General features: G+C 43.0%; 1 protein-coding gene across 1 annotated transcript; it reads left to right on the top strand.

The window, feature by feature from the left end:
* Positions 1-400: 400 nt before the first annotated feature.
* Positions 401-5,492, top strand: LOC115584078 (putative RNA-binding protein 15B). Its single transcript, XM_030421473.1, is given in 2 exon segments — positions 401-1,462; positions 1,465-5,492. Coding segments are annotated over 2 exon segments (2,538 nt in total). The 5' UTR covers positions 401-456; the 3' UTR covers positions 2,997-5,492.
* The last annotated feature ends 9,918 nt before the right edge of the window (positions 5,493-15,410 follow it).

Here is a 15,410-nt window from a genome sequence, read left to right as displayed (position 1 = left end):
TATTGTTTACTATATTTTTTTAAATATATATTTTTATAGTAACATGTCCAGATATATTTTTAAATGTTATTTCCATAGTAACACGTCCTGTTAAATTGTATATATTTTGATAGTAACATGTCCTGTTATTGGTTGGTTTCCCAAAAAGAAGCGTGGCACGTCATGACGGCAGCCGTCTGACGTCACCGCAGTCTCCGCCCTCCACAGGGAAAGCGCACATTCCTATTGTCCAAGATGGCGGCGTAGGTGCAGACCCTCGGATGCTGACATGTTTTTAAACGAGTTTATCCTTTTATTTCGATATTTATGCAAGTACTCAGCGGTCCGAGTGGTAGCGTTTCTCTCCCGGAGCTGTCGTCCGCCACGTTATCTTCACTAACACTCCTGGAATTCTCTCTCCCGGGCCGGATTCCCGCTGCAGGCACCGAAAAGTTTGGGCTCCATCATCCTTTGAAAATGAAGAGGCAGGCCGGGAGAGACGCTAGTCCGTCCAGGGCCGCCACTAAACGGGTGCGGGAGAGGGACCGAGAGAGCGCACGGAGAGAGGAGCTGCCACCGCCGCCGCTGGCTCTGCTGCTGGCGGAGAGCCGGGGATATCACCGGAGGAGCCGCAGCAGGGAGCGAGAGAAGCCGCGGCTCAGGGAGGAGCGAGCGGCCGCCTTGGAGCTCCACCACCGACATGAGCTCAGCCTCCTCGGCCGACCGCCGCTGCGGACCACGGCGGCGGCGGCGGCGGCGGAGCTCCCCGCAGCCAGGCCGGGAACTCTGGAGTACAAAACGCTGCTCATCAGCAACCTGGGCTCGCAGGTGTCGGACGAGGACGTGGAGGACGCGCTGTTTCACGAGTTCAAAAAGTTCGGGGACGTCAGTGTGAAGCTGTCTCACACTCCGGAGCTCGGCAGGATCGCCTACGTGAATTTTCGCCACCCGGAGGACGCCAAAGAGGCCAGACACGCCAAGTCGTCCAGGTTAGTTTTGGGTGATCGACAGCTTAAAATCGAGCCGATGTACGTGCGGAGGCGGAGCGTCACGCCGCCAGATGTCGGATATGTCCCTCTGCACGCACCGTACCCGTACAGACAGCGGTCCCTGTCCCCGCCCGCCGCCGGGGTGAGCAACATCAGGGACCTCAGGGCCCGACACTACGCCCTGGAGACCCTGGGTCTCAGCAGAGAGAGGGAGAGGCTCTTGGATTATTATGGCATGCTGGATGAGAGGGGCCGGCCCTATGGCTTCACTCCTATGCCAGTAGTGGAGGATCTAAAACCTGAGGATGATCAGAGGGCGACCAGCAACCTGTTCATAGGAAATCTGGACGGTAATGTCACAGAAGTAGAACTGAGGAGGGGTTTTGACAAGTATGGCATCATTGAGGATGTTGTGATTAAACGCCCGGCTCGCGGACAAGGAGGAGCGTACGCTTTTGTTAAATTTCAGAACTTGGACATGGCCCACCGTGCCAAGTGGCCATGCAGGGGCGGCTGATCGGTGGGAACCCGATAAAGATTGGTTATGGTAAAGCTAACCCCACCACACGGCTCTGGGTGGGCGGGCTTGGGCCTACGAACTCCCTCGCCGCCCTCGCCCGGGAGTTCGACCGCTTCGGAAGCATCAGGAATATTGACTATGTGAAGGGGGACAGTTTTGCGTACATCCAGTATGAAAGCTTGGATGCGGCTCAAGCTGCCTGCGGCCAGATGAGGGGGTTCCCTCTGGGTGGCCCCGAGCGGCGTCTGAGGGTGGACTTTGCTAAAGTCGAGGAGGGAACCTCTCGGCCATTTCCTCCTGGTTATCAGCCCCCCGTCACTCCCCTCTCTCACTACGAAATCCTCGGGGAGACCTACAGCCGCCATCGCAGCCTGGAGCGAGAGCTGAGGGGAGCCAGGGACCGCTCCTCCCCCCCGACACACAGCCTCCTCACCCAGAGGGAGAGAGACAGGGCCCTGCTGGAGAGAGACTACCCCACCAGCCCCACCCGGAGCCTGGAGAGGAGAACAGCAGCAGTGGAAGCTTTTGGGAGGAGCGGCAGAGCAGCGAGGAGCCGCAGCAGGAGCAGGGAGCGGTGGCTGAAGGAGAGGGAGGAGAGGAGGAGCCGGAGGAGGAGCAGGAGTCCGTCCACTGACAGGCTGACAGAGGAGAGGGAGAAAGAGCGGGACAAAGAGAGGGGGAGGTCGAGGGTCCGGGTTCCAGGAGGGGCCGTGTCTCCTGACGCCAGCCCGGACCGAGCACGGGTCCGAGCTCCTGACTCCACCACAGAGCCCAGAGACCACTCCCCCGACAACGCCGCAGGAGGGCGTCACCCAGCCACCAACGAAGAAGAGCCACCATCTGGCCGCTACCACAGCAAGAGGTCCTCCATAGAGCACGTCAACAACCATCACCATCGAAACAGCGAGGTCGTCGCCGCCAGCTCTCCTGCGATCCACACAGACACTAACACCTCCTCTCCTCCCACCACGCTGTCGGAGTTCGCCCAGGCGTCGCTCTCCAAAGCGTGGCACGGCTTCTTCGCCCTGAAGAACAGCAGTTTTCCCACAGAGCTGTACATGCTGGAGGGGGGCGTCTCATTCTTCAACACGGTGATGAAGGACAGCCTGAAGCTGCAGAGCCTGAACCAGCCCAGCCAGCTGAAGATCGCCCAGAGGCTTCGCATGGACCAGACTCGACTCGATGAGGTGTCGCGCCGCATTAAACTCGGACGGCCTGACGGGTTCGCTATCCTGCTGGCCACCCAGGGCCCCGTGGACCGCCAGGCCCCCACCCCTGAGCCGGGACTGCAGGTGCGCTTGCTTCGACACCTGGTGACCTACCTGCGGAACAAGGAAGCAGCTGGAGTCGTGAGCCTGCCCCCCGCTAAAGAGGGCGGGCCGGGCGCGATGCTGTACGCCTTCCCACCGGGAGACTTCTCCCAACAGTACCTGCAGGCCGCCAAAAGGACTGTGGGAAACCTGGACGAGGAGCACATGGTTATTGTGATTGTTAATGACACTAATTAATTACTACACTGCAGAGTTCATACATGTACAGACACTTAAAGGAACAGTGCACCCAAAAAATTAAAACTCACTCATTCTCTCCTCCCTCCTGATGATATAAAGTCAGGTGAACAGTTCTGAAGCTTCACAGTGAAACAGAGTTGCAGCATTCTGCTAATCAACTGAAGCAGCTGAGACTTGATTTAAAACAGAGAAACATCCAAAAAACCCACAAAATGTTTCCATACAGCTCGTCTGCTGTGATCACAGTCTGCAGAAGCCCCGAGATCACAAACAGATCTCAACACGTTTAGCAGCTACAAGCAAGATTTTTAATAACCTAAAAAATCAGGTTATCCTACTAACCTGTCAGACTTTAACCAGCTGAACTGATCCCGACTTCAGATTCTGTTAAAACTACATTGTGATATTTTTAGGCTTTAAATCTCGATATGTAGAAATCTCAAAATGCTCCGACTCGGCGACAAAATTAAATATCAGTGTTTCTCATCCAATACTTCGTTACTGGGACAAATTTGTCAGGGTGAATACGAACACAGTGAGATTTTTTAATAATATTCACCAGTGATTATGGATATAACGACTCTGTGGGTGAAGACGTGTTAGAACAAGTATAAACAGTCTGGTGAGTTCAGAAAATCAAATAAAACACAAACAGTGGCTTCTTCAGTGCCAGATCATATTTTACTGATTCAACCCTTTCAAGCATCAATGATTGATTCTCAAAGTAATTTTTGTAAATGTTTGTTTTAACACCTTAGCAGCTACAAGCAAGATTTGTCAGGAGATTCAAACTCAGTCTTAATATTCACAATAATAATGAGATAAACAAGCTGTTCTCAGAGGAAAATAAGGTCCAAGAACAGTGTTTGAAGCTAGACAGGTGGCAGGGTCCGCCACATATAAACAAAGTAAAACAGTATAAACTGTGTTGTCCTTTAAGGTCAGTTAAAACAAAGACAGTTTGATTATTTAGTTTGTTTAGGCAGAAAACAATCAGCCAGTGAGGAACTTTCTCTCCTCATTAACATTTCTTCAGCTGAACTACAGACTGCTCCTTTAAAAGGTGTGTAAATAAGACTTTAATCACACGGGACTCTTGATTTCTGGGTCAGATATTAAAACTGTTGTTAGGGAGTAAAAACATTCCAATTTACAAAAGTAACCCTCAGGTTGGTTATCGAACACTTGTGACAAAGATTTGTAACAGAGCAAAGATGTTTCACGCTCGATTAATAAACGTTAATCTTTAAAATTATATCAGTCAAACAGAACATTTCCCCGGGAAAACTACCACAAACAAACTTTTTCTTTTTCTGTATTATAATCTTTAAGAAGTTTTAATGTTGGTTCATATTTGCCAGCATATAGACTTATCCTGATATATCTGTGATGGATCAATATTGGCGATTTGTTTCCAGCTGCTTCACTGCTGCAGCTCTGTGTTACTGTGAAGCTCCAGAACTGTTCTGTGGACGACAACACTTCACTTTATATACGACTTTATATCAACATGAGGGTGTGAATTTTCATTTGTAGGTGAACTGTTCCTTTAAACACACACACACACACACACACACACACACACACACACACACACACACACACACACACACACACACACACACACACACAGAACTGAGAGGAAACTCTGACTACAATACTTCCACGTTTTAAGAAAAGCTGCATTGTATCGTTTTACTCAGTATCGTAGAAATGAAACACTCAGAAAAGAACACTACATCTTTGACTCTCTCTTCCACGCGTATTAACGTCTCTGGCTGTCACGGGATGATTCTACATCACCAGGTTTCTTTGTGGGATTTATTCGGTGTTGAAACGTTCTGTGAGGAGAAACACGTAGCGTTCGGGGATGTAAACGTTCACGCCTGCTGCACATTCAGGCGCTGCTGTTGCTTTTGTACTCTAAGCTGTAACATACAACACTAAATCTGAGGGGTTTGTTTATATGCTTGTTTACTTTATTTGTCTTTTATTTTTGTTTTCCTTTGATCGGAATTACCAAGTTATTCTGTGTATCCATGAAGCGAAGGACTGGGAGGTTTTCTACAAAGTGATTGTACTGTAAGCTGAGTGGGCGGTTTGTCTCCTCGCAGGTTGAAACTGTTGTGACGTGTTTCTTTCTCCCGTTGTTTAAACACCAGCCGCCACAGCCAGTCGAGACAAACGTGAATCTTCCGACCCGTCCCTGTGACTGTATATTTTACATAGCTAGTGTTTTATCAATTGAACCATTCCAGTTTCTTCTTTCATTTTGAAAGGTTTGAGTGTGTTTGGTCTGTCGTTGCATGCCGGAAAAGAAAAAAAAAGTTATATTTTGTCCGTCTAAAAAAGAAATGTATGCCTCTCTTTCAGTAACCTGTTGTCTCTTGAGATGTTTCAGATACACGTTCAGCTGTCAAACTGGTTCGGATTTTATATTGTATACCGACTTTTATTCAATTTTAATACATCAATCCATCCATCTCTTATTGATCCACGCTCCCTGTTCTTTTTTATCTGCCGTCACTTTAGCTTCTCAAGATGTCTTCATTATCTCTGTGTCTTAATGCAAACATCATCTACAGGTTGTTTTTAAGTAGTTGCATCAACGTTCGGGTTCTTTAATAATCTCTAGAAAAGGACAAATGTTTTATTTCCAATCAGACTCACATGTCAGCTGCAGAGATATTTGTAATAACCTGTCAGACTTTAACCAGCTGAACTGATCCCGACTTCAGATTCTGTAAAAACTACATTGTGATATTTTTAGGCTTCAAATCTCAAAAGCTCTGACTTTGTCACAAATATGACAGTGTTTCTGATCCAGTACGTCACTAGGACAGATTTGTCAGGATGACACACATTAATAATCACCAGTGATGTGGATATAATGACTCATAAATACAAGTGTTATAACAAGTATAAACATTCTGGTGAGTTCAGAAAATCAAATAAAACACAAACAACGGCTTCTTCAGTGCCAGATCATATTTTACTGATTCAACCCTTTCAAGCATCAATGATTGAATCTCAAAGTAATTTTTTTAATGTTTGTTTCAACACTTTAGTCAAGAATTGTGTCTATTTTTTGAGATTTTGTGGACACGAGTATAAACGGTGATTCAGGGATATCTGTCAGCTGCAGTACGATGTTCTGACCACCAGGTGGTGCAACAACAACGTCCACAACTCCAAATGATTTTTCATCTTTTGTTATTTTGAGATCAAGCATCATAAATTCAGTGTGGCAGAGGGAAGACAAAATATCTTCTGACATCACCTACAGTTTTTGATTCTCAGAAAATCAGACAGGAAAGAAATTACAACATGAAATGTTAGAAATACTTTTGTACAAATTTTACAAACATTTTTATTCTACATTGATTTTCCGTGACTGAAAATACACATTATGCTCTAAAGTAAACCTGTATACATGATAGAAAGGGCCTCTATTTAAATACAGTCTAAAGAGTATTTAATATTACATTTTGATTAAACTATTTAAGAGTAAAATTATATCAGAATTTTCAGTAAAACAGACAAAATATGACAGAATGTAAATATGCAGAATAGAGCCTTTGGTTCATGATGTGTACTGAAGCTGACGGATGTATTTCTGTCAGAAAAATGTTAAAATTTGGATTTCTAACATTTGATTTAGTTGAAAAATATATATATATTTTATCTGTATGTTTTCTGAGGATAAGAGGATTTAACAGCTGATCCAGAGGAACTTCAGTTCATGACGTCTTCTCTCCGCTGTCTTGTATTTATCACTCTATAACTCAAAATGACAAAGAAGTGCAGAGATAATAATCAACTAGAGGACACCGAGCATGAAAGAGTTATTTGTTGCTGAACAAAACATGTGAGAACTTGTGTTTGTCACAGTGATTATTTTCTGCAATAATCAAAAATACAATGTAAAAGTCCCACAGAGGGAAACAGAGCGACACGTACTTCTTTAAAGAGCTCAAAATGTGTCCAACTGGAGAGGAACTTGCATCAGATTGTGTTCACATTTCAACAGTGTGGTGATGTAAGAGACGTGTCACACTGAAGATCAACATTACAGTTATCACAGTATTTTAATTATTTTACAGCACAAACAACCAAACGTGTAAAAGTCAAGACGACTCATCACAAACTGAACTACATGATGAACAGAACATGATGAGGCACATTGTTTGGGTGAATGTCTCCTTTAATCAGGTGTCAGGACGGTTTGACACATTTCAAACTGATGGTGTGTTTTGACAAAAGCAGGTTTATTTGTACAGAAAACAAAGTGATTCACAGACGACATAACAGGTGTTCAGAGAAGAAAGACAGAAAAGACATTTGAACAGATATTAACAGATAAAACAGGAGAAGAAGAATCACAGAAATTAAGGAACAACTGGTTGAAGACAATAAAAACAGAAAAGTTTCTGACAATGTGGATCATAAAGGTTAAACTCCGCTTCTCCAGGTTTAGTTTGGAGTCAACAGATCTGATCCCAGACCAGCTGAGGAGATCAAAAATAAACCAGCCAGTGCTTTATAAACCAACAGCCGTGTTTCAGTTCTTTGGCCACGGTGAAGATCTGACAGCTGGACTGATGTGGTCCCTCCTTGATCTGCTGCAGCTGACTGATCTGAGACCTGCAACTGAAGATAAACACAAGTTTTACTAAAATCCTGCTGAGACAAATCCTCTAATTCTAGATCTAAGACAACATTTAGGCTCTTCATCTACTCTTGATGAGCCACTGTGTGACCGTTTGAAGTGAAGCAGTTACAAAATATCCAAATTTGAAGTTGTTATTGGGACAAAGCTGTCACATTCTGTTGTCTCTAAATATGAACTGTCCATATAACTAATCAGATAAATACACTCTCTGCAAAAATACAGGCTTGACATGGGTCTTGATCCCCGGTCATCTGTATCCAACACAGCAGCAGTTCTACTGCTCTATTCCCTCAGCCCAAATGTTTTAGTTAGCTACTACTTTGAACATCTCTGATTGAATAATTTCTGAAGGAGATTAATATGAGAAAAAGGCCAGCAAAGTTCCCATAGCATCAGGTAAGAAAACTGATCGCAGTCGTTGTTGACTGTAATTAAACATTAATGGAATTTCAATTTCCTCCACTTCTTCACCGACGAAGAAGGCAAACACCGCAAGCTCAGCCAAGTCACGTCACGTCTACGGGAAGAGAGAGTGTCCGACTTCATAGCAGCGTTTGTAGCCCCGCCCCTGCTGTCGCCAGCAGATCTTGCTGATGCAGTCAGGCAGCAGGAGGTCAACTTGAACACACCTAATGTCTCCCTGCACTGGTTGAATGAGAAACATGTCTGTTATCTTTAAACAAACAGGTTTATCAACTTTATTTCAAGAGACATGAGATCATGAACCAGTTCTTTCTTTCTTACTTTCGTTTTCATGGAACCAATTTCAACTCAGTCTGTTAAGTACAAGAGATCTGCCTGTGAACACACACCTGTTGAAAGGGGAGGAGCCACACTGACCCTGTGATCCACAGGTGTGATGTCCAGGTACAAGTTCAGAGTCCGTTATCAGAGTGAACCTGTGATATTCAACTAAAGTGTGTGTGTGTGTGAGAGAGAGAGAGAGACTTCCTGTTCGTCCTGTTATCTGTCCTCTGCAGCTCATAAACAAACGTGTTCACCTCATGGTGCATTCAGGGACACCTTGTAAATTATGAAATCACCACTTATAGCTGTCTTTTCTGGTGTTTTCCTTTGTTGACCTACATCAGCTGCTTGTGTGATTAATGTCTTGCTCTTACAACGCAGCTTTTAAAATGATTATCAGTAAGATATCACAGTCAGTTACACACGAAAAAAACTTGTAATCAAACTTCTATGATAAAACTCCAGATTCTTCTACAGTAGGTCCCAAAATACTCCTGTGCGAGTAGTTATACGTCCACCGCAACATTTTAAATAATGGTTATTTGGAATGACTACTCCCTAGGGCTGGGCGATATGGACTAATAGTCATACCCGATATATTTAGGCTGAATATCGATATACGATATATATCCCGATATTTTTATGCAAAGTGAGAGCAAATGTTCAGTCAAAATCAAAGCCAAATATGACATGTGGGTGGGAATTTCGTCATTTTAGGGGCAAGTCCATTTGGCCTTCACTTTTTTTTTTGTCAGGGGCACCAAGGCCACATGACAGGGCACAAAGGCCACTGAGTAAAATGTGTTGATTTACCTTTCAGACTGATACCATAACATCCTAATTTATAATAAGACATGGATTATGTATTAAAACATTTTTTAAATACCAATATCAAGTTAATGTTACATTACAAAACAGTTTTTTTAAGTAGGGTTAGAGTGAGGTGAGTTTTGTGACACCTCACTGAATATTAGTGTTATTGAATATTTCTCCCAAATAGAAATTCCCCAAAATTATGGCAAAGCACATTTTTTTCCAAACAAAAAAATTGTAGAATAACCAGCAGGAGACCACTGATGTGTGGAATGATTTTGGTGACACTACACTCTGAATAATAGTGAAGTTATTGAATTTTTTGTAGTTTCTCTTTTCGGTGTTGCACTTTGTAGACGGTCCCTGCGCCCTCGTCTCACAGCTGGCTGACCATACAGACCAGAGTTAATGTCCAGACACTCGTTTTGATTAACATACGGTTGTAGCTCGTTGTCTTCCTCACTACGGTAGGAAAGAGCCGTCAGTTGTGTTTTAACAAGGTTTCACTTATGAGTTATTGATCCGGGAAGTTCGAATCTGTGAATATATTTCCAACTTTACCGGACTAAATCCTACCACATACGTCAGTTACGTATCATGTCAAAACCGGCTGAGCTCGCTCTCTGTGCTCTAAGTTTCCTTCTTCTGTTTCGAGACGCTGCTGCTGTTTGAGAGGCTTTCACGTGAGATCATCGTGATGATGAGACTCCACCTGCGCGAACCGCGGACTCACTGGAGTTACTGTGAGTGACTACTGTGCACTCAGGTGGCTGTAATTAAAGACAAGCTCGCTACGCTGACCGGGCCAGGGGCACAGAGGACGCTGTGGCCGTGCGATGATATTTTTTCACGGGGTATCAAGGCCAAAGTGTGGGGCAACGGCGGCCACCAAAGTGTTTGTTGAAGAGTACCGGAGTGTCTGTTCCAGCCCCTCCCCTCTCTGTGCATGAAGGAGGAGGGGCGGGGGGAGCAGTGCAGAGAGCTCCGGGTCAGCAGTTTGCCCGGAGCAAGGACCACAGCGCAAATTTGAACTATATCGATGTATGCGATATGGTCTAATTCCATATGACATTTAAAAAATATATCGATATAAGTTTTATATCGATATATCGCCCAGCCCTACTACTCCCCTTATGATTTTCTTATGGTATCATCTGTGGCCCAATGATTGATGGCTAATTGTCAGGTGTGTTTGAATTTCTACCGAAAAGGCAGGAAGTGTTTTTTCGTTTGGACAAAGAGGGGGTGGTCATATAGTTTTTTAACCACCGAATAACAATAATTCGTTTCGTTTCGTAGTTTATTCATTGGTTGATCGTTTGGAATTGTGCATCCTGATTTATGGATTTCGTTTGGGATCGCAATAAATTCATTTAAATTAATTAGTCTACGACTACTTGTTTGAAGGTGCGTCTGAAAGGTTTCACCCCGATCTGGTCTCGGCGTCGGGCATTGTATTGAAAGCCGATACATAACATTTCTGTTTTTTAATCCAGCGAATGCGCCCCCCCCTCCCCCTCTCCTCCCCCTCTCCGTCCGTTAGGGAGGAATCATTGAAAGTGAAACTAAACTGTTCATTCTCCATTTTGAGTCGACAGAACAGCAGCGGGACGGCTACAGTGTGAGTCAGGGTGAGTGTTAACACACTTTATCTTTAATTACAGTCAGAAACTCTGAGTCTGTTTTCTCTCTGTGAGCTGAAGAAGACATGAACTCAGGAACTCTTCATACAGACACTTTAACTTTTTATCTGTCGAGAACTAAACTGCGTCACCGTGTGTACGTGTGTTTGTGTAGTGTGTGTGTGTGTGTGAGACGTTGTGTGTTACTTCCTGTTCTCAGTCTGCCGCAGCTCAAGAACAAACTCGTTCACCTCCACGGTAGAACTCATGTTCACCTTCCTCTGTTGTGTTTTTGTTGTTTCTGACACAAAACTAAGATTAAAATATATAACTTTGTGTGAAGAGACAGAGAGAGGTGACGTCTTCCTCCTGTGACCGCTGTCAGTGCATCTACACGGAACATACAAATCCAAAGCGTGTTTACACTACTTTATACGGTAAAGCTGGGGCTCTCATGGGGCATTCACAGACACTTCAAAAAATTATGAAATCGCCACTTCATCGACTACTCGCGTCATTAAAGGGATATTCCGGTGTAAGTTTAATCCATGGTCTAAATCACCGTAAAACTGTGTTAGACTCCCTCTGGAGAGATCAAGTTAGCAGACCGCTAATTTACAGAGTTTTATCAACCTCAGAAACGACCGCACGACAACAATACACTGCAGTAAATGGATCCAAATATACCCTTACAAAAATGTCCTGTGGTAAAATACCATTAAAAAAAAAAAATGCAATTTCTGTGGTACTGTACCTCATGTTCTTAGAGTAAATTCCTGTGGTACTCGAGGGGTTCCTGTGGTATTTTGGGACATTTACCACAGGATTGTACCTCAGGCACTGTGGTACTATACCGTACATTCTGTAGTACTTTACCACACATTCTGTGGTACTGTATTACACATCCTGTGATACTATACTATACCATATACTATACTATATACAACTACAACAAATCTAAACACAACCTTTAAATTAGGTTTTTTTTTAATTAATAAAAAGAAAAGGACACCATATTATCAGAGGATATATTTTATTTAAATCTTCAAATATGCAGTATGAGATACAAAGAATAAAATATGTATCATTAGTGGATTTAGGAACAATGAAAATAAACCAATGTTTATAAATTTTATTTAACAGAGACCACCAGAATAAAATGGAGGGGATACTGAACTTACATTCCCCGGTGGCCAAACATAAAACAAACACTTTTTTTAGAGTACTTTATTTCCCTTTTTAACAGTTCATTCAAAATATTGTTCCTTACTGCTTCTTGAAGGATATGCAGAGGCGTGCCACGAAACTGGGCTGCAGCTATTGCTTAAAAAGAGGAAAGACAAAATTACTTAGAAAATACCTCAGAACTTCAAACTGTAACGTTAATCAAACATTTGATATATTTGCCGTATTTGTCGGAATAGATAAATAAAACTCACCACCCGAGAAGCCTTCCTTGTTGTGGGGAAGCCCTGTGAGTGGATTACCAAGTGAAGTAGAGTCGGGCTGCGGGACTCTACTGCACTCGGTAACCCACTCACAGGGCTTCCCCACAACGAGCCTGCAGCTGGTTTGAAGTTTTGTTTATCTATTCCGACAAATCCGGCAATGATATCAAATGTTTGATGCCTCGAAATATGTGCTGGGACCCTGTTTCTAATGTTGCTGAAGTTTGGTGCTGTTCTGAGCATTATTTGTGGCTTTTTCAGCCACATTAGCAGACACTAAAAAAATAACAATATCAAAATCAAATTGTTATACTTTGTTATAACTCCACCAGAATCTTCTACAGCAGCTCCCAAAAAATTCCTGTGAGAATATTATCATGTTTTTTCACAGCAACACTTTTGATAATTTAATGCTAAAATAACATTTTTATAAACTTCAAATCAAATTATTATAATGGAACTCCACCAGATTCTTGTATTAGGACTCTTGTATCTCATAAGTTCTCCCTTTCTCTCATAATTCTGACTGACACAGTGAATATTTATTAACAAGCTCAGTGTTCATCTCTTTTCTCTAACTGGCAGTAATGAGCTGCTGTGAAGCCTGAAACAGACACAGACACAGTGTGCAGCAGCTGATTTATTCAAAGCTGCTGCTGTGCTCTGTAACTTTTATCATAGTTTTACTGTTCTGTACTTTACTGTATTTTTTTTTTTTTTGTAACGAGTTGCACGTGCAGAGCTGTTCGGTTTGCTGACGTAATGACGTCATAAACCTGAGTAGTTTTAGTAACATATCACTTTAATATTTTAACATTCAACCAGATGATTCAAACTGTGAAAACTGTGTACTCAACGTCACTAATCATTGACTGGTCATTAACATGTTTGTTTACTTTGAAAAGACATGAAGAAAAAACAATTTTCAGATTGTAATTAAAAAAAAAAATCAAATTAACTTAAAAATATAGAAATATAAATAACTTTTAATGTCTTTTCAATACAAACCTTTTTTTTCACTTGTCACTGTGGTTCTGTTCAGAGCCCGGGAGGTGACATGGATCTGTGTTTTTTCACCTCCCAGCCTCCGTAGTTTTGTTTTTTAATGATACATTTAATTTTCAATGCTAAAATGAATCCTCACTTTTCTGGCTGCATACTAACGGAAGGAGAGGGAGGAAACCTCAAAGACTAAAAGTGAAAGTAAAATGTTCAGACTCCATTTTGTGTAGACAGAACAGCAGCAGACCTGCAGCAGTGTGAGTCAGGGTGAGTGTTAACACACATTTTATCTTTATATCACAGTCAGAGTCTCTGAGTCTGTTTTCTCTCTGTGAGCTGAAGAACACAAACAGGAGGAACTCAGGAACGCTTCATTCAGAAACTTTAACTTTTTATCTGTTGAGGAATAAACTGCGTCACCGAACAATAATGAAACTCAACCAACAGTAAAATGTCGTCCCACTTCTGAAACATGAAGTCGTGTTGAGGACAGTGTGGTAACAACAGAGACAGAGTGTCTGCTGGAGTCTCAACAAACTGAGTTTATCTGCTGCTGTTCAGCTTTAAGACGAAGCTGTGAGACTGCTCTGTGTGACATCACACAGGATTCATCTGTCACACAATTTCACATGACACGTGGTGCCATGACACATTTCCTGATTCTTGTTTGCTGAACTCAAAGTCAGTGTCACTGTTTCACCTCTCAGACTGACTTCAGAGGAGAAGATGAGTGTTTGTGTGGAGGAAGAGGAGAGAGCAGAACCTCCAGGATCAATCTGTCCTTCTATGAAGAGTGACTGGTCCAGAGATGAACCTGAACGCTTCAGTAGTGAACCTGGACCCTCAGACACAAAGTAAGAACTGGTTCTGACCCATATTCAGTTGTCTCTGTCAGTCACATGTGATTTTGTTGTAATACAGTTTCTCCTAAAATGCATCTGTCAACTAAAATAAGATTCTTACTGTGTTTTCACATATAGTCTCTTTAAGTGAACTGAACTCAGTCCACTTAGAGAGACTCAGTCCTCTTAAAGAGACTCAGTCCTCTTAGAGAGACTCAGTCCTCTTAGAGAGACTCAGTCCTCTTAAAGAGACTCAGTCCTCTTAGAGAGACTCAGTCCACTTAGAGAGACTCAGTCCACTTAAAGAGACTCAGTCCTCTTAGAGAGACTCAGTCCACTTAAAGAGACTCAGTCCTCTTAGAGAGACTCAGTCCTCTTAAAGAGACTCAGTCCACTTAGAGAGACTCAGTCCTCTTAGAGAGACTCAGTCCTCTTAAAGAGACTCAGTCCTCTTAGAGAGACTCAGTCCACTTAGAGAGACTCAGTCCACTTAAAGAGACTCAGTCCTCTTAGAGAGACTCAGTCCTCTTAGAGAGACTCAGTCCTCTTAGAGAGACTCAGTCCTCTTAAAGAGACTCAGTCCTCTTAGAGAGACTCAGTCCTCTTAGAGAGACTCAGTCCTCTTAAAGAGACTCAGTCCTCTTAGAGAGACTCAGTCCTCTTAAAGAGACTCAGTCCACTTAAAGAGACTCAGTCCTCTTAGAGAGACTCAGTCCTCTTAAAGAGACTCAGTCCTCTTAGAGAGACTCAGTCCTCTTAGAGAGACTCAGTCCTCTTAGACAGACTCAGTCCTCTTAAAGAGACTCAGTCCACTTAGAGAGACTCAGTCCTCTTAGAGAGACTCAGTCCTCTTATAGAGACTCAGTCCACTTAGAGAGACTCAGTCCTCTTAAAGAGACTCAGTCCACTTAAAGAGACTCAGTCCTCTTAGAGAGACTCAGTCCTCTTAAAGAGACTCAGTCCTCTCTGTTCACACTACAGTTCATCTGGTTCTCTTGGTGATCTTTACACCTTTGAATTATTGAATAAACTCTTTATGATAAAGAAGAGAAATAACAAACAAAGAAATAATTTGCCCCATCAGTCTCGTGGTTTGTTTATTCGGAGCTGTTAAAACAGTTTGATCATCTGAGAATTTATCCAGGATTCATGTGATGAAAATGAAATCACTGTTGGTGTTTGCAGAGTTCAGTCCAACAGACAGAGAGCAGAACCTCCAGGATCCATCTGTCCTTCTATGAAGAGTGACCGGTCCAGAGATGAAC

Source organism: Sparus aurata, chromosome 6 (genome assembly GCF_900880675.1).
Source record: "Sparus aurata chromosome 6, fSpaAur1.1, whole genome shotgun sequence".
Lineage (NCBI taxonomy): Eukaryota > Metazoa > Chordata > Actinopteri > Spariformes > Sparidae > Sparus > Sparus aurata.
This window is presented reverse-complemented; position numbering and strand designations above follow the sequence as displayed.